We start from the raw sequence: 21,374 nt of genomic DNA, 5'->3' as shown, positions 1-21,374 counted from the left end.
TGTTTAAGAAATTTAATCGAATTACTCCATGATTCTTTTACTACCTTTGAAGAATGGAAAGTTGAATTATTCTGAATTAACTTACTGTGTTCTCTTTGTACTTGTCAATTGGAATTATTTGAATTCATTCCGAATCTAATTACCATCGAGTCAATTTGGATTGAGTCATCTCTTTCGAATTCGGCGCTAAATTTTGAAAAAGTCGCCACCGCTCTGGTAACTTCTAGTGAAATTAAAAGTTGATCCTAGGGGACTTCTGGTCTTCCGAGGGAGTGTAGTTGTTACTCTAGCGTTTGAAGTTCGGCGCAAAGAAGACTACAAAAAAACGCGGGAAATAGTAGTAAATGATCTGTCAAAATCCCAGACATCCTCGTGCTAACCCCCAATCTTCAGAGTTTTACCCTAGCCTCTGATGACTCCTCCAAAAGTAAAATCAACCCAGCGCTTATCATCAATAAGTTCAGTGTAAATCCCGAAGCATTTCCAAAAATGTCGGACCCTGCAAACCCCTTGACGCAGCCTAAGGTGAGGTTTACCCAGGCTCCCGAGGATTCCAAAGGCCTCGGACCTTTTCAAGGTCCTAAAATTCGCGAGGTAGTGATCTTGAAACACCCTGTGAAATTAATTCGCTCCGCCCAGGAAGAAAGCTCACTCTCAGAACCCGAAAATGTCGTGCCAAATCTCCGAAACCCACCAAGACCACTACAGCCTGAGGTAAAACCGAATTCGTCAACCCTCCCATCATCCTCAGAGGATTCCAGAAGACCCAAAAAACCCTCCCACGACTTGGACTATCTCCAGAAGAAACTGGAAGAGCTCAAAATGGCAGATAAACAGAGGAAAAAACCACCTCAACCCACAAAAAAGCCTCCAGACCCAAAAAAAATAGTCAACTCACCAGTAAGAATTCCCTCAAAATCCATCCTGAAGCCTAAAAATGCCCCATCGACGCAGAATAAGCCAGGAAGACCCTCGGGGATTGACCGAAAAATCGAAAACAAGGAGAACGTTAACAAGAAGGTGTTGAATACAGTTCCAGCAAGAATTGACGTAAAAAAATCTAAAACAATTGATAAGAAAGAGAATAATTATTCTTCTGTATCGAAAGGACATTTGACCAGTGTTAGAAAGCCTAGAGGTGGAGGATGTCCTCCAAGAGAAGCCACAACTTCTGGAAGAAGGAGTTTGGGCCTGATGCCATGCATGAAGGGGAAGAAAACACCCGAAACGAAGAGAAATGAAGTCAAAGTCCTGAGGCGAGTGGCCAGACCCATTCCCCAGGTGTTCGTTGGGCCTGGGGTTTTTAGGGACCGAGGAAATGGAGAGGAGGGCGATGAGAAGGTACCGAAGATTGATAGTGAACCTGGAGATCTGCTGCGACGGCCTGAATATAACTCTATCGTCTGCACTATTAAAAAGTTGGAGGAGGTGAGGAGAAAAAAAGTTGTTGGGAATTTAGACAATCTTCCTGGGGGTTACAAGGATCTCGTCAATGGAAAGGTATTCATTAATGTTCATTCACTAGATTAGCGCATGTTAGACCACAGCAAATATTAGAAAATTGTCGCTGTCATTTTAATTTAATGGACGATTTGTATTATTATTATGATTATTTTTTATCAATTTTTCGAATTGTTTTGATTTTTTTTCTGTGGAGGATGTTTCGTTGAATATGAACTTCAATTAATTCTATTCATTAACACCAATTATAGTTCAATTAATTTACGATACGTTCGGATTAAATTACTTTAATGAATTTATCATCATTTTTAGAATATATAAACGTATATTCTTGGAAAAATGTTAAGTGCATTAGTTAATAATAATAATATAACATAATGAGAGAATAATTACACCGTTACATGTTTGTTTGATAAATTTGTCTTTGTAGGATTTATACAATTTTTTCATAATTCCACAGATATCGTCAGCGCTCGATATTCCCCCGTCCGAATCAGTTTACCACGACTTGGTGGATATCAGTGTTGACGAGAAACAATTGCCTATGAGATTGACAAGGAGCAAGGATCCAGAGCCACGGCCCAAAGACTTCATTCCAAATCTGTCCGATTTTTTCATTCCCCAGTATCCAAAGGAGTATTCCGAGGCCTTCAGAATCAGACCCAGAACTTCAGAGAGCATCGATGAATGGAGTGGATTTAGCGTCAGCGATAAAATTAACCATTGGAAAATGTCCCTGGACGAGCCGACGATTTAAATCAGCTAAATGTAACGAAAAATGTGTCCTTTAAATACAGTATATTTTCTACTTTTTTATAAATTGTTAACGAAACAATATTTTCGGGAAATGAAAATTTAATGCGTAATTTGTAATTTCCGAAAAGTCCGCCGTCTATGGAATCATAATTTTAAATGCTTTCATAGAAATTGAGTAATAAATAGGTATCATGACATAATCCACTTAATCAGAAAATAATCACCAGTTCCTATACATTCATTATATTTCTCAAACTGTACATTGTCCATACATTTGCATACGAATTGAATAATAAATCTATCTAATGACTTACACGACAGTGCCTCAAATATTTACACTTTCTCAAGGAAGAAGTTCATTCACAGCTGAAAAACGAAAAAAGTTTTCACAATGGCGGCCTAATTAACTAGCGAAGGGATTCAAGTTCTTGTTATAGTCATCCTCGAACCCAGTGTTATCATCCTCATCCCCATCGAAAGGATTGGTGCCCTCTTCGGCGAAGGGATTCTTCTTCTCATCGTAATCACTCTCCGCGAAAGGATTCGCAGGTACAATCGGAGTTTTTGGTGGGACGAAGGCCTTGGCCCCGGGAGATGCCCTGGGACTCTGATTATTAACAATCCTGGCTTCCCGGATGGCGACAGGAGAAGATTTCTTGCTCGAACGAGGACTTGCAGATACATTAGCTTCTAAAGATGTGGAATAAACTTCTGGCTTCTGATTTTTTCGATCTTCTCCGAAGGGATCGAGCCTGCGAGTTTCATTCTTAATTAGACTTGTATTTTTTCCCTCAGTCAGTCTTATTTTGGCCTCGGCCCCAGGGCCATAGGCATTGTAATTGATCTTTTCCTGGGGTCTAGCCACTGGAGTAATGACAGGAGTCTGAACCACAGGTCTGTCGGCATCAGTGATGATCATGAGTTTCTTGAATACCCCACGACCAAAATAATCTGCAACCAGTGAAAATGGATCCTCAGCTCTATCCAGCAGACTGTGAAAAGTCTCATGAAGATCCTGTGATTGCTCCTGCGCCCTGATCCTGTCTAACAGCTGCTTATTCTTCGGCAAACATGCAGGACACTCGTTCTCATTCTCTGAGAAACTTTGGAAGCAGTGCTGATGATAAGAATGTTGACACATAAAGTGCACAGAGGGTAGCTCCAACTGGTGATGACAAGCGGAGCACCTGTTCCCTTGGAAAATATTAGTACTTCCCTTGATCCAGTCGATCTGCTCCCTCAGCTTTTTCGTGTCCTTCCTGTACTTCTCCACCAACTCAGCGTCCTGCTTCGTCTGCTCCTCCTCGGCTTTCAAAACCGCGTCCAAGTACTCCCTGACGTCTCCAAGACTGCAATTCAATGACGTGGAGAGTGCATCGATCACCATTAAAGGTGGCAGAAGCTTCTCCTTGGAGATGACCCCCAGGATATCCGCCAGGAGTTTTGGACTGGAGTTATTATCCCTGGCAACACACCACAGGGCTTGAATCCACAGATTTGGATCCTGATGTCCAAATCTCTTGCACGTCCCCAGGACATTCTCGTCGTCCCTCTCCCTCAGGTGAAATTGCAGTATTTCCTGGTAGAGTTTTCTCTCCTCGTAGAGAAATAGCACTCCTTTCCTGAAATTGTGCTGATGACACAGCACGAGAATCTGATCTCTATCGAAACATGCCTCCGAGCTTTGCAGCAATCTGATGACCTTCTGCTCGTACTGCACCCTCATGACTTCACTGGACTGTGCCCCCCAAACGTGCAGATAGTGTTCCACCAGGGTATTATAAACCATTGTACTCCACTTGGTGTCAGTTTTCACGAGGTGCTCCAGAAACTCCACAAGCCTCTCAGAATTGTTCAAGAAAAGATGAATAAAGTCCTCAGGATTCGACCTCTCAACGATCTCCTCATTCGTTCCATCAAGAACATTCTCATCAATCAGTGGCTTATCGACAGCTCGATAATTCGTGCACAGCTTCTTGAGGAACTGCGTGGCCTCACTCGGAACATTAGTAATCAGAACACTACCATATTTCTTCATATTGTCATCAGCTTCCTCAAAGTTCAGTGTCTCCATGTACTCCAGTGCTGTCTTGTATTCATTCTTGTCCTCAATCTGAATTCTAAGATACCACTCATGTTTCTTATGCTTCTTGGCGAGAAGAAGAGCGTCCTCAGGTGAGGCTTGACGACACACTTTTATAGCAATCTCTACGTCGAAATCCACCTCGCGATCCTTCGTCATGATGAATTCTTTGAGTTTATCCGTGTGATTGAGTTTAGTATAACAATTGAGAAGTAGAGTTGTGTGATCTTCAGTGGCCTGGGACTCCTTGTGAAGCGCCTGAAGGTACGTCGTTAAATTATCAATGTGTTGTGAATCCAAGAATTTCCTGATTACATACGACGGCTCCAATTTTCCTATTGTCCGGATGTATTGCTCTATTGCACCGTTGTGATCTCCCTTGGAGTACAGATGATCCCCGTACTGTCGGAATATATCGACCAAGCCTTCGGTGTCGTACTGCTGGCTCTTGGCGATTCTGATTGATACGTCGTACAAGTTCTTCTTGAAGAGGAGAGCCAGTTTCGACTGGAGATCCTTCTCATCTAGGTGATAAAGCTTGGAATCACCAGAGAGGATGAAGAAGCCGCCCCACTCAGAGAGGATTGCCTGGATCGACAGCATCGATGCAGAAAAGACAATGAACTTGTTTTGTATATCGAGAACAGTTATCATGTGTTTATCAGCCCCCGGGGGAATCGGCTCGATTGCCGATGGCTTCGAAGAGACTGTTGTCGAGCGAGGTACGTTTCCGGATTCCTTCGCGATTATTACCAGATATCCTCGGAACCAATCCAGCATCGCCTTTTGACCTTCGATGGCGTAGCAAGGACCTCTGCCATCTAGAGTGTAACAATATACCGCATCAGTCCTTCCTATCATAAAATGACTGTCTTGGCTCGTCTCTGCTAGGACACTGCACCTGTCTGCACAGCCCATGTTGTCCAGGACTGTCTTGACTTCCTTATCCTTTACTGTTATGTTGTAGAGGTAAACGTTCATGGTTGTTGCCACGAAGAGGTGATTCTGCTTGCCTGTTGAACGGATTTGTAAACCGGTTATTGGGGCTGTACTGTCTTTCAGGATTTTTATCTTGTTTTTTCTTTCACGTGTCAGATCACCACGGTACAGCATTATAGAACCATCGGTGAAACCAACAGCCATCAGAGTTAGACTCTGGTGAACGCATAAGGCGGTTGCTGGAACCGGCCGGAAACTGGGAATTGCTCGAGTGATTCTCACGCATGTGGGGTTCTCTTGTTTGTCGAGTTTTGCAAAGTTCCAGACTTTTATTGTGGGATTGCATCCCGGATCGTCCTCGCCGATTGTGAATAGATAGGTTGAGTGCTCCACTTGTTCGGCGAGGGAGAGGGTTATCTCGTAGCCTCGGAATGTGGAAACTTGATAGGTTCTTTTAACGACATGAATGTTCCCGGTATCATCGCCAAATATGAGGTTGCCATTGCCACTGGTGGAAGCATTCACTCGAGCACTCTGGGAAAATTATATTCTCTTCTGTATTTAAATATTTTTTTTCTAGAAATTCGTAGTCAATCTTTCATAATTGGAATAACGTAACAAATAACATCGAATTCAACAGAATGTCATTCAACACTTCAATAGGTAATTATTTGTGAAAGAATTTACACACACGGAAAAATCAAATGCTATTGATTGTTTCTATAAAATAGCTTTAGTTCTGGTTGTGGGAAATTCTATGATATTCTGATAAATGAGGAAAGAAAGAAAATAGAAAATAAAGTCTCACCCCCAAAGCTTCTGCGATTTTTCCCCCATCGACTTCCTTTTTCAAATCGAAAAAGTTGAACCTTCTCCACTGTAACATTAATTGAATTATTTGTTTTTAGATATAATGAGTCGTTTTCAGGTTATAGTTTGATGAAACAGTGTAAAATAGAAATATTCTAATGAAATGATTATTTGTACCTCGAGAAATGCCATTTCGATGACCTCGTTGTTTATCCCTTCATGGAGAGGACTGAATTTTTAATTGAATGTTAGAATTCAATTTATTCGATTGTTGGGAGTGACAAGGGAATAGGGTGTCTCACTGTCTCATTTGACAGTTATCTGGGAGATAATCAGATAAATCGAAGGGCCGAAGAAAATTCAGGATAAATTATCAGCATTTGATGAATTATCGACTGAGTCACTGGAGGTGAAGCATATTTCAAATTTGAACCTTAAAGATGGCAACAGCTGGTCGAATTCAAACTGGCGATTCAAATAATCATCTGGGATATAGAATTAGCAAGTAATTCATTTAAGATGGACAATTTCTCTGGAACATGGGGTTTATATTGAAGAATAAAAATGAATGACAACACTTTTTTTCAATTTCACTCCACTTCTCGATTTTTTAATCGTTTTCATTCTTTTTTTTTTATTGATACATCTAGAATAAATCTATAACCATAGACGCGTATTGGCTACGGGCGTACGATCTTAACAACTATGAATTTATCTTCAAGAATTTTATTCATTCATTTTGTGCTATTTGAGAACTTTCGAAGAGTTAAATTACAATAATCATATCATTTGATCATTTTATACAGAAAATTTGATGGTAAAAAAATTACATCTAAAATAATTTGTTCGTTTATTCGGAGATTGGAAAAAGTGGCGATGGAAAAACATCATTTAGTCAGGAAATTTCATTCATTTCGTCACACAATCGACGCCCGTTTTGTTATTTCCCTTTATTTTATTAATTTTTATCTATTCTATTTTTCTATGTATTCTCTTGTGTACCGTAAAACCTTAAGAATATTTTATATCTTTTTAATTTTGCAATTTCTCTTTCAGTATTAATTTTTTAATCGAAAAATTTATCTCGTTGTTGGTTGAGGGTTCGTAGGGGACAATTTTTCAAACTTTAGAAATAATTTTCGTTATGAGGGCACGAAGAGGCGCGAGAGTGCACTCAAATATTTAATGAAAAAAAATTCAAATTACAATCTAAATTTGTTTATTGCGCGCCTGAAGAGTTTCTTTCGATTCTTGGTTTATAATTTTTCGTTTTAGGAAACACTTAGCATATATTTTTTTTCTTTCAGAAATTTTACAAACAGGAAACGATTAAACACATCGGCTTATGAATTCTTGATTATTCGATAGTGAAAAATCTCAAGTTAATGCTGAAATTTTCGTTTTAAAAAATTGACTACTCGTTAAAATGGAATTATTTTCATCTCATATCGACGGATTTTAACTTGAGAATTTTGAACTCGAACGATCGCAATTGTTCCTTAATCATCCATTGTAAAATACATGTTGATCAACTACTAGATTCAGTTAAAATTTTGCTCTTTAATCGTCGTGAGTTTTCTCCTCATTCTCTATTCAATTTAAATCCTCAAATAATTTTTTTTACAGTTAGATATCACAGTTCTGTTCGTACCACTCATTTAGTTTGGTGAATTGTTTTATTTTTCTCTCCTTTGTTACACGCATTCTCACCTGGACACTTCTCTCTCAGTCCATCATCCAACATCCGTAAAAATTATGAAAAATAAAAAAATTATAAAACAAGAAACTTGAAAAATACTGAAAGTAGGGTTCGCTTTCGATTTCAATTGCTCACTTTGCCCGTTAATTCTACTAAAAAAAAAACAAAATTTAAGAAAAGTCGTGAAAAAGTGAAACGATATGATATTTCATCACTCAACTAAATTTATTTCTCTCGTGGTCTTTTGGACGGCATCTGTAGAGATTTTATTCTGGAAGCCATATTGAATCGTAGGATTTGAGGGATGAAAATGAACTATCCAAACTATAATTGTTTTTATTATTTATAAACAACGAATAGTCTTTATTAACTGATTGATTGGTCCACCAACAAGTTTTCCGGTGAAATAATTGAAAAATTAATGCCAAGAGTGACTGTGTGTTCTCTTCATCAATCGAGAGAAATAATAGAGGAATTAATTGATTGATAAAAAAAAAACAACAAGCATGATTGGGATTTTTTAAACGGGATAGTTTATTAAACGAAAATCATATTATAATAATAATTAATGAGAACTAAGAATAGACAGAAAAAAATCACAATTAAAGCGCGAGGTCCGGTTTCCCGTAACATAATTTTTTCTCATAATTTTTGTTCATTTGTTCCCCATAAAAGAAAGTAAATTGAACATTCTTTATTATTTGTTCTAAACTCATTTAAAAAAAAATTAACTAACATTCGATCGTTCACTCTGTCCCTTGTACACGTAAAAATTAACTGTCTCATCCATTACAATGCGTCTTTATTTTGTCAAATTTTGTATATCACTTTCGTTCAATTTAAAATACAAACAAAATGTGAATGTGTTGTCCGGTTTTAGCTTTTGAAACATGAAATTATCGAAGAAACCAAAAGAGCGATTTTTTTTTAAGTTTTCAATTACAATTAATTCGTTATAATTGGTAGTATATCATTATTTTCTTAATAACAAACTAAGTTAAACAACTTGAGCACAGATGGGGCGACGCACTCGAGATTAAAATAGACATTTGTTTTATCGTCAGCCATATTGAAAATTGAGTATCACCTCGAGATTTAAAACACCTGGTAAAAAATAATTGACAAACTCTCTAATGATTCTTCACGACTATATCGCGTAATAAAAGTGAACAAATGATAATGATTATTTGATGAATTAATGAGTAAATCCTTGAGCATAAATTTATTTATTTCTTCAGTTCCAATATGGCTGATCTCGAGCTCGCGCCGTAACAAGAAATTATCTACAGTTTTCGTTTCTTTCTTTCTTTTCGATTTATAACCCACTCGATTTTCATAATGTCTAAAAAATCTCTTCGCTCCTATGAATGACTACCAAATGAATCATGTTTCATATTAAAAAAGAGTGTTTACTTTAAAAAGAAAATTTAACGAAAAGTTGAATTTTAATGGTCGTATAATTTTTCAATCTTTAAAAGTACAAAATTACATTGAAATGTTATCTCGTTGAGTAGTAAAAAATGCCAAGTGAATGGAAAGAAAAATTAAAATGAAAAAAAGAAACCAAATTAAGAAAAAAAATGCTGGACAGCGTCAGTTATCTCCCTCTCCTCACTTTTCCTCGGACAAGGTACATAGAATAATTTGTTTTTCTCCGTTATTATTTTTTTAAGTCTATTTCATAATTTCTTCTTTTAAATCCACCTTACACACCTACCAAATATTAATTAATAATTAATAATATTAATAATTAATAATATATATTTTATTTATATATATTTATATAATAGCTATGTACAAAGAAGTTTCTCTACCACTTACTTTTTGTTTCTCTTATGCAGTCAACACATCTTTCAATGTGTTTTTCTTATTTTTTTTTCTTCTTTTCATTCCCAATTTGTCCCTTTTTCGTGGCACCATCATAACCTACTCTATTCTTTCTCTCCCCAAATATTTACTCTGTCATTCTCTCTATCTCTCTCTCTCTCTCTCTTTCGCATCTAACAAAACATTCTCGCGATTTGTGCCCTCGTGGTGTGTGCTTAAATTTGTGTATTTTTCATTCAATTTTTCCCATCTTTCTCTGCAATTGAGTGAAATAAACAAAAGCCCAAAATAAAATTTTCTGTAAATTAGAAAAAAAACTGAAAAATTTTTCCCCCTCATTATTCCACTTAATCACAGATTGAAAACTCCTTAAACATAACAGAAAAATTTTCCCTACAGATAAATGAAAAATAAAAACGGCCCCGACTCTGCAGAAATCGCGAATAAGTACATCAGTTATTTCATTTAATTATATTATCCATCCAAGGAGACCAATCGGGCTCAGTAACTCGATTTTAATTTGTTGATCAAACAAAAGACAAGAAAATTAACTGAAAAAAAAAAAAACTTTTTCTCCCCCCTACCCCTGCACTTGACTTTTCCCTGAAAAGTTCAAGCGGTGAGTAAGAAAAAGGCCTTCGAGGCATATCAAACATTTTTTCTTCATAAAAAAAAATATTTCAACTTTTTTTTTCACCTCAATTTTCAAACAAGTTTCAGAGCCAGATTCTTCCTTCACATTTCTCCCTCTTTCGCCTCTTTCGCCTCCCTAATGAGAAATTAAATTAACCATAGCAGAAAAATAAAGAGTACAAAGGGTTGGAGAAAAAATAAAATAATTGATCAAACTTGTTAATTATTTTTCTCCCTTTCATCTCCCTATTCACTGCTTATCTTTGAGTCCACCTAACAACGTATGCCCCTCCATAGAAGCGCTCAAATTACCAAGATTACTGAGATTACTCAAATTTCCAAGATTACCAAGATTCCCAAGATTAGGTTGATGAGCGTAATTTCTGATCTGATGTAAGCTGATCAATTGATTAGGAAATGATGCTGTATTTTGATTGGTCGTTGTCCCAGAGGTAACACCGGAGCTAGAAGTTGGTGATGACTTTTGCGAGTTGAAAGCTTCATAAAGATAGGGTCTCGACGCTGGATGATGACTACCAGGATAATGTAGATGATTAAGTGGATTCAACGGATGCTGCATCGATGATATGGAATTTATCGATATCGATGAAATTGGAGTAAAAGCTGAACTACTGTTTGGATGATGATTACCAGGTGGTTGTGGTGTCTGTTGCCTCGAGTCATTCTCGATATTGGCTTCACCCCTGTGACCCCCATGCGATGGTAACAACATATCATTGTTCTGATTCTGATGATAATCAGCAGCAGCCGCTGCAGCAGCATGATGATGTGGTAATCTATCATGTAATTCACTAATAACCGAATCTGGACTGACTTTCGGCCAATAATGATGTGGATCCTGATGATGGGCTGACATAGCGTGAATCGATGGCCTCAAACCAGTGCCAATAATCGGTGGTCTCTTGTCCGTTCTCTCAGCATGTTTCTGCATGTGCTTGGCCAGATATGTTTCCTGGGTGTAACTTTTGCCACAGTACTGGCATATGTGGGTTTTCAAATGTTTCGACTCTTTGTGCTTTGGTATGTGTTCAAGTAAACTTGGCTCATCTGAGAAACACTTGTAACACGAATTGCACTTGTATGGTTTATCAGTCTGATGGCAGCGTGAGTGACTCTGCAGGTTACTCAGTTGACTGAATGCCTTAGTACAGCCAGGATGACGGCATTTGTATGGTTTATCACCAGTGTGTGTACGTATGTGCTGCTGTAGATGACTTAACTGGGTAAATTTACGTTGACATATTTCACAGCGGTATGGTTTTATACCAAGATGTATACGTGTGTGTTGTGATAGATACGATGAATTTGCAAATGCTTTTGAGCATTGCGTACACTTGTAGGGTTTTGCCTCCCTCATGTGTATTTGAGTGTGTAATTGGAGATCCGCTTTACTCCCGAATATCTGAAACACACGAAATTACAAGGTACTCATTAGTTCATCTTAACTTTGTCAAATAACCATCAAATGCTAAATCTTATTGAAATATCTCAATGAAAACTGTTTTTCTGACAAGTGCGTCTTTTTACTTTTACGAAGTTAATCATACTCAATAATCCCAAAAATCATCAACAATTAATTTACAACAAGGCGGACCTTCTCCAATCAAGTTAACCAGTTTTTACATTAAAATCTTTTATTCGATTTGATAATAGAAAACTTGAGAGTAAATCCACTCAGCTAGACTCGCGGTTTCAGGAATCACATTTCGATTGTAAATAAATTATCATCATCTTTCGACCGAGTGCATTATTTCTTAATAGAAGTTTTTCTTCTCTTCGAGTAAAATGTGATTATCTTATCAATTTTCGAGACATCAGTTCTTTGATACAATAAGCGACGTGCTTCCTGGAGAACTCCTCGTCTTTCGGAAAAGTACTACATTCCTTGTCTCAGGCGTTTTTCTCACAGTAGTAAATACCATTTTGTGAAAACGCACTTCTCAAAAAAGTTTTTCACTCCGCGTGAAACCTATCGCTCACGGAAAAAATATATAGGTCCATAATTATATTTGATATACAGATAACATCATAATTTTCCACAGATATATACAACTAATATATCAGATATAAGCCGAATATTTGTGTGACACACGTGCTCGCGTATATTCCGCATATACCCGATACATAGAATTTTTCACGGAAATATATGAGTGTATAATTACTATATATTATTCGCAAATATATCATTTTCCACGCGGGCTAGGATTATCATCAACAAATATATTTCACGTATACACCAGATATATATCGAATATATAAGTGTAAAATATAATATATTCACATATAATCAGAGTATATCTCATATATGACAATTTTTCCCGGAATACATGGACGTATAATTAATATATATTTTGAATTGGGATGGAGTAGTGGTAATCAGTCGATTAACTGGGCTTTTCCTTTTTTATGACACAATGAGGGGAACAGTTCCTGGTTTGATTTATAAGATCAAGCTGAGACTAAATGAAAACCAGCTAAACATACACACGCATGCGCTAAATACATAGACTGTCGTGGCTGACCTTGTCTATCATGTACAGCCTGAAGGCATATACCTGACGGCCTGGACTCACGCTCTTGCCTCCTCAGTTCGCTACCGCATACAGATCTCGCAACATTTTATAACATTCATCTCTCTCGATCATTTGCACTACCCATTGAAAAATTACTTCTCACTCAGTTAAAGCCATTTGGATTGGATATGGAGAGAGAATGAGGCAAACAATCATAAACCACGGATACAAGTAATTTATCTCAGTCACGAGATATTTCTCAAATTCTCCGATCTCAACGGTCACAGGATGACTTCACAGGTTAAACATTAGGCACTCGCAAGTTCAGGAGCTAGACCTATCATTATTATGAGGTTAAGATTTCTCAGGTGCTGTAATACATTCGATATTACGTAATTCTTCATGGTTAAACAGCTGACTCGCTGGGTCTGTCCTTTAACGACTCAAATCACTTTAAATATTATATATATGTATATCTATATATTTTTTTTTAGCATTTCCTCCTTTCAAAACGCGTCCTTGTTCGTGTCAAGTTCGCTTGTTCCGCGGTGACCGGCCCACACGTAATTCCCCGTCTCTTTTCTTTCATTTTTTTTTCTCTGTGTGTAAATATATTCAGGTATTTCTTTTTGAGTCACTGGGGACGAGAGGTCCAAGTTCTTCCGTCGGGACCTAGCTCAACAGTGGATTGTCTCATTGTTTCGGAAGAGATGTGGACGACCTTCGTATTATTCCCTTTCGATCGATATAATTAAAATAACGCGATGATATATCCCGTCGGATTTTGAAACGTGAGATAATAACTCTCGAATTATTCACGACCTTAATGACGTTTTCACTCGAAACACGAGATGATTTGTATGGTTGGAGCAGCTTTTGGTGAGAGTCATGGTCAATTTGGAGTTATAATACCTCGGACTTTTAGAGGCATAACTCGAGGATGTGTTTTCAACCCAGACGATGATGGCATTAATGAGCCACTGGCTAGACTTCTTAAACTGACTCAAGAGTTGGGGGAAAAAACAACATTCATTTACAAAAAAATTGAGGATGAAAAATATCGAACGGAGACGAAAATGCATAACTGAGCTCTTCCTGTTTGTCCGGGTTAATTTTCGGGTAATTGTGGAAGTGAAAAATTGTTGAGATATTTTTTCCGTTTTCTTCCTCCTGCCAGATCGTCTCCGTCGATTGAAAAAATACGTCAAAGTGGATTAGACTTTTCCCGGGGGGTTTTTTTTTATATTTCCAATTGAATGGAGAGGCTCTAGTTCGGAGCGATAAATTGGCGGATCAATCTCCAATGTATTTTCACTCGGCAAGAGTACCAAACGTCTAAGAATCACAGATTAGTAGAATACAAAATCCGAGAAGAATGGAATATAAATCTGGGCCCTTTGAGAATTTTTCTCGAAAAAAGGGGCCACTTATGTACCTCATCTCCCCACTTTTACCCGCCCCACTGCATAACGTTGTATACCCATATGCCAAAATGCTATACATCCCATCCGTCATCGGTCTTGTTTGGTGGGACGAGAGAAAGAGAAGATGAGAGGGATGTTATAATGGTGAATTGAAGACGGAACATTTCCATAATTTTCAAACCAGTCTGACGTTCTCTCAGATGAACACGGGGAAATCATTTGGTTCGTTTTATTCATTGCCTTCCGGCGATTTTAAAGAGGTACTTATGGAAGTAATTTTACGTGAAACTGCCCAAATTTTCTTATGAATATCACCGATATATTGAGATATTCACGGGTTCGTATTTTCCACACAGGATTTCTAGTTCATTTCACGGATTATATCGCAACATATCGCGTGTATCGATCCCGAAAGCCCGTGATATATTGTGATATTAGAGTTATACTCAGTAATCCAAATATTTTCGTTAATATTTTGGTTGCCACTCAGGCCAACTGGATGATCAGGGAGAAATTATTCGACCGATTTTATTAATGGATTTCAGGTTTCAGGTAATGGCTTTTTCACAGAGTTACTTATTAGGAATATTTCAAGTGTAACTGCCGAATTTTTGGGATACCCAGGTGCGATATATTGCGATATTCACGGGCTAATCTGTTCTACATTTAATTTCAGGTTCATTGTACGAGTTATATCGCAATTAATCGCACATTTCGATAATGCAAATCCGCCATATCTTGTGATATCCAAGTGACGATATTCATGCTCACAGATTCTGGACGAATATTCCGCGATTTATCGTAAAAAATCGTGAAATTTCTCGAACTTACGTATTTTTTTAATATTTTACAGCTAGCACTAAGACCCAGCAGATGTTCAAAGAGACATGGCTCAATCGATTTTAAGTCATCTTCCGGTAATTTTAGAGAAGCAATTTTGAATAAACCGAATTATTATTGCGATTATGAGCGATAAACTGCGATATTCACGCGCCTATATCTTTGAAATTGAATTTCACGGTGATTTTATAGATTATATCGCAACATATCGCACATATCGAACTCAAACTTTAGCGATAAATGGCGATATTCGTGTACGCTAGCGGACAGATGCTGAATACATTTTCAACTGTATGTGGCGAAATTTCAGGAACTGAGGTATTTCCTTAACCCTGTTTTGCCTACCACTCAGACCTATCGATTGAAAACCGAACGTTGTATGTGTCACCGTTCTACAATTGTGTTATAAACGTGCGTGCCACTGTCACGCCACACATATTTCCACGGGTCGTTACAAATACGCCTTTTTCCTCTCTCTTTCTGACTGTGGTCTCGTTACGTGGCGCAAGCGAATATGTGAAATAAAAAAAAAAAATTCTCCATAAAAAATGCCACAAACATACAAACACCGGGTGGAGGACGTCGTCGCGACAAGGCCGCGGAGTGATCTCTTTCGCCTTCTCTCAGTCACGATTTCCTACGCCATCTTTGACTATTTCTTTTTTTTTTCCTCAACTCCCTCCTTCTTCATCACATGTCTCGAAGTCGGAGAGACGTGTAGTCTCAAGTGGATATGGGACAATGCCGGGAGCATGCACCCAGTGTTGTGCCATACCCCAGGGGAAAAATTCGATGGGGGATGAAAAATAGAAGAGACCTTTTCTCTAGCATCAACTGTAAATTGAGATGAGCCTGTCTCTCTCCGGCGTCTCTCATCTCGAGACATCAATCATAAAAATTCAATGGGTCAAGTTCGTGAAGATTAGAAGGTTAAGTGGCTCAAAAAAACTGAATCTGTTGTCCGCCCGCCGGAAAATGCCGACGAGAAAATTTAATAACAACTCTATGGAGATGTTATTTTGCACTTTTTATTTTCTCAAGCGGGAAGTCGCCCGAAATTAGAAGACAAAGGGCGTATAATTGGATGGATTAGTTTTTAGCTGAAGGGAAGATGATTCCCAGGCACCTACCAGCTGCCGAAATATTCTCAGGTAACAAAAAAGGTACGAGGAAACTATCATGACCAACAATCATCCGTCTTTCATAGTCATCAAGACAGAACCAGTTCTTTTCACACGGAAATTCATAATTTTCCTTGACCACTTCTAAATTTGAGAATTCATTAGTTTCATTATCTGGTTCAATTAGTTTTTTATCTCAACAGGTGAAATGCATCATCATCTGGGCAATGAGGAAGATGACTGAACTTGATCATTTAAATCGAAACAACAAAGCGGCAAAAAAAATTGGACGAACATCCGTTAGTTGTCGTAGGGAAAAAAAAATACGGCAGAATAGAAGTGCAGGTTGACTCCTACATTATAGATGTTTTAAATTGATTCCTGCAGAAGGATCTGGAGCACTCGACAAAGAAAAATCGTGAAGGAAAAAGAAGGGAAAAAAAATCACCTACAGTTGTGAGCAAAAATACTCGGTCGGATGGAAAGGGCGGACACATTTTTCCCGGGCGTTTCCGCGGAATGACTCGATGGAATGCCTTCGACTGGCAACAATTACCCGTCGTAAACGCCGAGAGACCTTCTCCCAACCATTTTCAAAGATATATAAGACGTTCTCTTATAAACGAGTGTAACATCGGGCGTCAAGATTGAAATATTAAATCCCAAACAATTTTCAATAATTTTTCTTCTGCATTGAGCATCGTTTCCCTCCTAATAACAATCTTTTTCACTCGCAAAAGGGTTTTTCATTCATGGTTTAACGGAAATTAGATGCCGAGGGCAGATTTTAAAGGCTGCAAGACGCGACGATAAGCTGTCCCGCGAAAAGCCGTTAAACTTCTAGGCACCTTCTTTCACCTTTTTCTCTTTCTTCACTGATTTTTTTTCCCCTCTCATTTCTCGTACTCTTTTATTTTCAAGTACTTCACTTGACTTCCTGTCGAAAGCCTTCGCATTTCGTTTTATTTACTTTTTTTTTTTGTTTTTGCGGAGGTAATTGATGCCTCCTGGAGCTGGGTGAAAATTTATTGGCTGTGCTGAAGTTATTCTTGTTTACATCGAGAAGTGAAGATGAGAGGATTCGTTATCTCTTTGTTTGAAGTGGAGCCCAGCACCAGGTGCTCATTGGAATATAGATATTTTTTTCGGGGAGTACTCGGTGGGTTTACGAAGATCGACGATTAGATTTGAATTTTAGTGCTCCTGTGATTCTCATCTCCGGTGTTAATTGATGATAGAAAATTTTTCAGTGGACTCTTTAATCGGGGGATAATTGAGGTACAATTAATGGCCCGGTGATTCGATATATCGATATATCTTCGCGATAAATGTTGGTGGGATTTTTTTTAGGGAAGAAACCTCACTATATTCGGGTTTTTTGGGGTGTTTGTCCTTGTTACGCGGGAGCGAGCGCCAACGCATATTGGCCTTTAGGGGAGGATTTTTTTAACGGGACGCACGGTTTCACCCGTCTCACGTTTTTTTTTTATGTCTATAGTGTACTGGGGTGGTGTGTCGCCCGGGTGGACACGTATATGTACTACCACACAATCCAACACTGGGATTATCAAAGTGAGGGGGCCATCTGCGCTCACAAAAGGGATGCGTGCGCTTATAACGGATTCGACGGTGGACGATGGACGCAATTGATCGTCTGAGTTTTTTTTCGCTTTTTTTTTCGGCTCCGACAAATGTATAGACACTCATTTCATTGGATGACAATTGGAGCAAAATCATTTTCGAGGTTTCCTCCAAAATGGAAAGACATGGGGGGACTTTGACTCTATTTTTCGGTTTAAATCGGCGAATTCAACCCTTTCTTAACGGACAGCTCTCACAGAATCGATAATAGTTTTTTAATTCATATTTAAGCTTATCATACGTTGTATATCACGATATATCGCTATTTATTGGGCTGATATTGCATGATATTCAAATTCTGGTGAGTCTGCTGTCAGTTAAGAGTTCAAGACATGATATATTGCAATATGTTAAATATAATTATGTGATAGGGATCGTGGAAGCTTTTATTGGTTGAAACAATATATTGGCAAAGGATATCGTAATCTTGCGGGATATTTCATGTTTTTGGCGTGTCAGATTTACCAATATAGAATTATCGTGTCAGTGTATGTTCGATGTATTGAGACGTGCCTGTGCCAAGATTGTACACAATGAAATTCATATTGATCAGACTGTACATACCATCCTATGATGGATGTCACTGGATTATCATCTTTGATATTTCGCGATATTCGAATATTATCATCTTTACTGTTAGTCTCGAAGCCCGGATGTAACGTAATATATTACATAACTTTGAACGATATGAATCACTCATTCTTATCGAACAGAACGAATAATATATCTATAAGAGATATTACATTTACCGATGCTATTAAACATTTGTTTTGGGTTATATTTTATGAATGTAGAATTGTCATATTGACAAGATTATATTTTCCAAATTGGAGTTCAAGTTCAGCAAATGTTACATATCCCGTTTCAATGAAAGTTATTGGATCGATATATGCGATATTCCCATTTTATTTCCTTTGCGGTCGGTTCCGAGTTCAGGACACATTATATATTGGAATATATTTCATATATTCAGGCGATATCGACTACTGAAATGTTGATGGACTGAAGTAAACGGTATGTCGATGAGAGTGTTATATTTTCTCAAGATATTCACACTTTCTTTGTTTTATATTTTAAAAATACGAAATCATAATTATTTCTGAATAAACCGGGAAGTCGATTCGATATGAATCGATATGTGCGATATTCTAATTCCATTGTATGACAGTTACTTTCGAATTCAGGACGCTTGATACATCGCAATATATTTCATATATTTAAGACATATCGACCACGTAAAATGTCATGAATCGAAATAAACAATATATCGACAATAGATATCGCCTATTTTGAAGACATTCACGATTTTTTTTTGTTTCGTATTTGACGAATATACAATTTATCGCATGGATATATCCGACATATTGCTCACGCGTCAATGAATCTCAATCGAAATATCAAAATGTAAGTTATTAGATCAATACCTCGTGATACTCCAATTCTATTGTCTCCAAAATGAGTTCCAAGCTCAGAACACATAATATATCAAACGCTCTTGGTTATATTAAAGAGATATCAACGCTGAGAATTTTTATGCACATGCGCGAATGAATGAAAATGATATATCAATGTTTCCCAAATAAATAACTATAATACAAATATAATTGGATCGATATATCGTAATAATCGAATTATATTCTCTTCATTGTCATGTTCCGAGTTCAAGACTCCCGATATATCGCAATATATTTTGGATCGATATCGATTTCCAAAAACTTTATTGATTTAACTGAATGATATATTGATGAGATATGAAATTTTTTGAGAAATTTTGCGGTGAGAAAAATCAGAAGAGTCATAAAGTGAGTAGCAACCCATCAGCAGGGAAAGAGGGTATTCCAGAGGTGGAGTTGGAGAGCACCCGCCGGAGAGGGAGGCAAAAGGGGACGAGGGGGTGGAGGGGGCGAGTAGGGAGGAAGAGATGCCGTTGATGCTGATGAGGAGGACGGGAGGATGACGCTAACGATTCCTTAATGAAAGCCACGGTGCGGCGGAGGCTCTACGTATTTTCTTCATCTCTCATTTTTTTTCCCCTCCGTTTTTTTCAAACACTCCCTTCCGTGCAAGCCCTCAATCCAAAAACCTCTACCACATACCTGCAAAGCATACACATGCATTCCTTTTCTAGAGTCGGAACAACCCTGAAAGAATCCTTCTTTTTTTCGGGTTTATGAAAAAAAAAAGAAGGAAAAAAAAAGTAGACGAGAGGAAGGGACTAATTCCGTAGTCACTTTGACGCCATCTTGAGCCATCAAGAGCACGCCAAAAATAGAAAACTTCAGTTGAAGATTTTTTTTTTTTGCACTTTCAGATGGAGAAATGACTAGAGTATGTCTTCTCAGTCCGACGGCTAAATAATTAGACTTCAATTTTATGATTTGACTTGTTTCAAGAACGTCGTCGACAAATCGGATGATGAGTGGGTGTCCAAGGGCCTTTTGCCCTTCAACAATAAAAATACCCACGCCTCCTGGTATTTTTATTTATCGATGGGATACACAAGCTTATTGACATGTATCGATTGTATCGTTCATTTTGCCATCGCAACTACGAATGCAAGACTATTTTTCGTTTTTACTGCATATATATCTTGTTTTTGTCATTTCATCTTCGTCTTTTCATTCCTCCTCTTCACTCTCATCTTACGGAAAAAAGAGCTTTATTGTGACATACTGGTCTTTGTCGTCCACTTCTGGAAAATTGCGCGCGAAGAATGACCGAGATGAATGGGAAAAGAGAAGAGGGACAACACTGCTAGGTGCATTTCTACTTTATGTATTTCTTTTTTCCTTCTCTATTCTTATTTTTCTTCTACTTCACGAAAATCTTTTGTAATCTTGACCCCTCGGACACACGACACGTCTCAGGTTAAACACATTTTTCTTCTTTCGACACTCGTTAAGTAGTTATCAATGATCTTTTGATACTCTTACAGAAAATTGGATTATTATTTAATGGAGGATTTAATTTCTATTTCTTTTTATAATCCTACAGGTGATGGCGGAAGAATCAAAGGCCCTGAATCAGCCAGGGGAGTATTTTTATCAATTTTTCCATAGAGTACTGATGTTGACGATGCAAGTGATCTATTTTTTGATTTTAAGTCATTGAAAAAAAAATTAACTGTAGCAATCCGTTGCTTTCTCGAATTAAATTCTAATGCTGTATCCCTGATTGGATTACTCAAATATTTATAATCAATTGATATTAATTGATTAAAGAATGTTAATCTCGTGGTATATTAATTCATTGATAGCTCTCATAACAGTTGGATAAATAAACTCCTGACGATACACGATATATCATATACTCCTAATTGGATAACTCAAATATTTACGTTCACTCGATTAGTGAATATTATTCCTGGGACGTACGAATTCATTGATAACATGAGGAATATTGATAATTCCTGCAGCAGTTGGATAAATTAGAGTAGAATCTGACTAACGGATTGATTCATCGTGCTGAAGATATCAATATCAATATATCAATTGGACAACTGAAATATTTACGTTCGTTTGATCAGTGAATTAATCCTGAGACGTATAAACTTATTGATAATACGAGAAAGATTTGATAATTTTGGTACTAGTTGGATACTAGTTG

The 21,374-nt window shown here is 37.6% G+C and overlaps 3 protein-coding genes across 4 annotated transcripts in view; 1 reads left to right on the top strand and 2 right to left on the bottom strand.

The window, feature by feature from the left end:
• Positions 1 to 318: 318 nt before the first annotated feature.
• On the top strand, positions 319 to 2,345 carry LOC105267874 (muscle M-line assembly protein unc-89-like). The gene is made up of 2 exons (XM_011307012.1): positions 319 to 1,500; positions 1,922 to 2,345. Exons 1-2 carry the CDS (start codon positions 490 to 492, stop codon positions 2,216 to 2,218), a joined length of 1,308 nt encoding a protein of 435 aa, XP_011305314.1. The 5' UTR covers positions 319 to 489; the 3' UTR covers positions 2,219 to 2,345.
• A 99-nt stretch (positions 2,346 to 2,444) lies between these two features.
• On the bottom strand, positions 2,445 to 6,359 carry Vps11 (vacuolar protein sorting 11). The gene is made up of 3 exons (XM_011307013.1): positions 6,227 to 6,359; positions 6,048 to 6,116; positions 2,445 to 5,773 (listed from the first exon to the last, which is right to left on the bottom strand). Exons 1-3 carry the CDS (start codon positions 6,239 to 6,241, stop codon positions 2,621 to 2,623), a joined length of 3,237 nt encoding a protein of 1,078 aa, XP_011305315.1. The 5' UTR covers positions 6,242 to 6,359; the 3' UTR covers positions 2,445 to 2,620.
• Positions 6,360 to 9,628: 3,269 nt separating this feature from the next.
• LOC105267873 (zinc finger protein rotund) overlaps positions 9,629 to 21,374 on the bottom strand; it is a 134,345-nt gene continuing 122,599 nt past the window's right edge. For both annotated transcript variants that reach the window (XM_011307010.1, XM_011307011.1), the window contains exon 6: positions 9,629 to 11,631. In XM_011307010.1, coding sequence (XP_011305312.1) covers positions 10,459 to 11,631 — 1,173 coding nt within the window. In that variant the 3' untranslated portion in view covers positions 9,629 to 10,458. The remainder of the gene's footprint in view (positions 11,632 to 21,374) is intronic.

This window comes from Fopius arisanus, unplaced genomic scaffold, assembly GCF_000806365.1.
Source record: "Fopius arisanus strain USDA-PBARC FA_bdor unplaced genomic scaffold, ASM80636v1 scaffold00051, whole genome shotgun sequence".
NCBI lineage: Eukaryota > Metazoa > Arthropoda > Insecta > Hymenoptera > Braconidae > Fopius > Fopius arisanus.
Note: the sequence above shows the minus strand (reverse complement) of the source record. Positions and strands in the feature narration are given on the sequence as shown.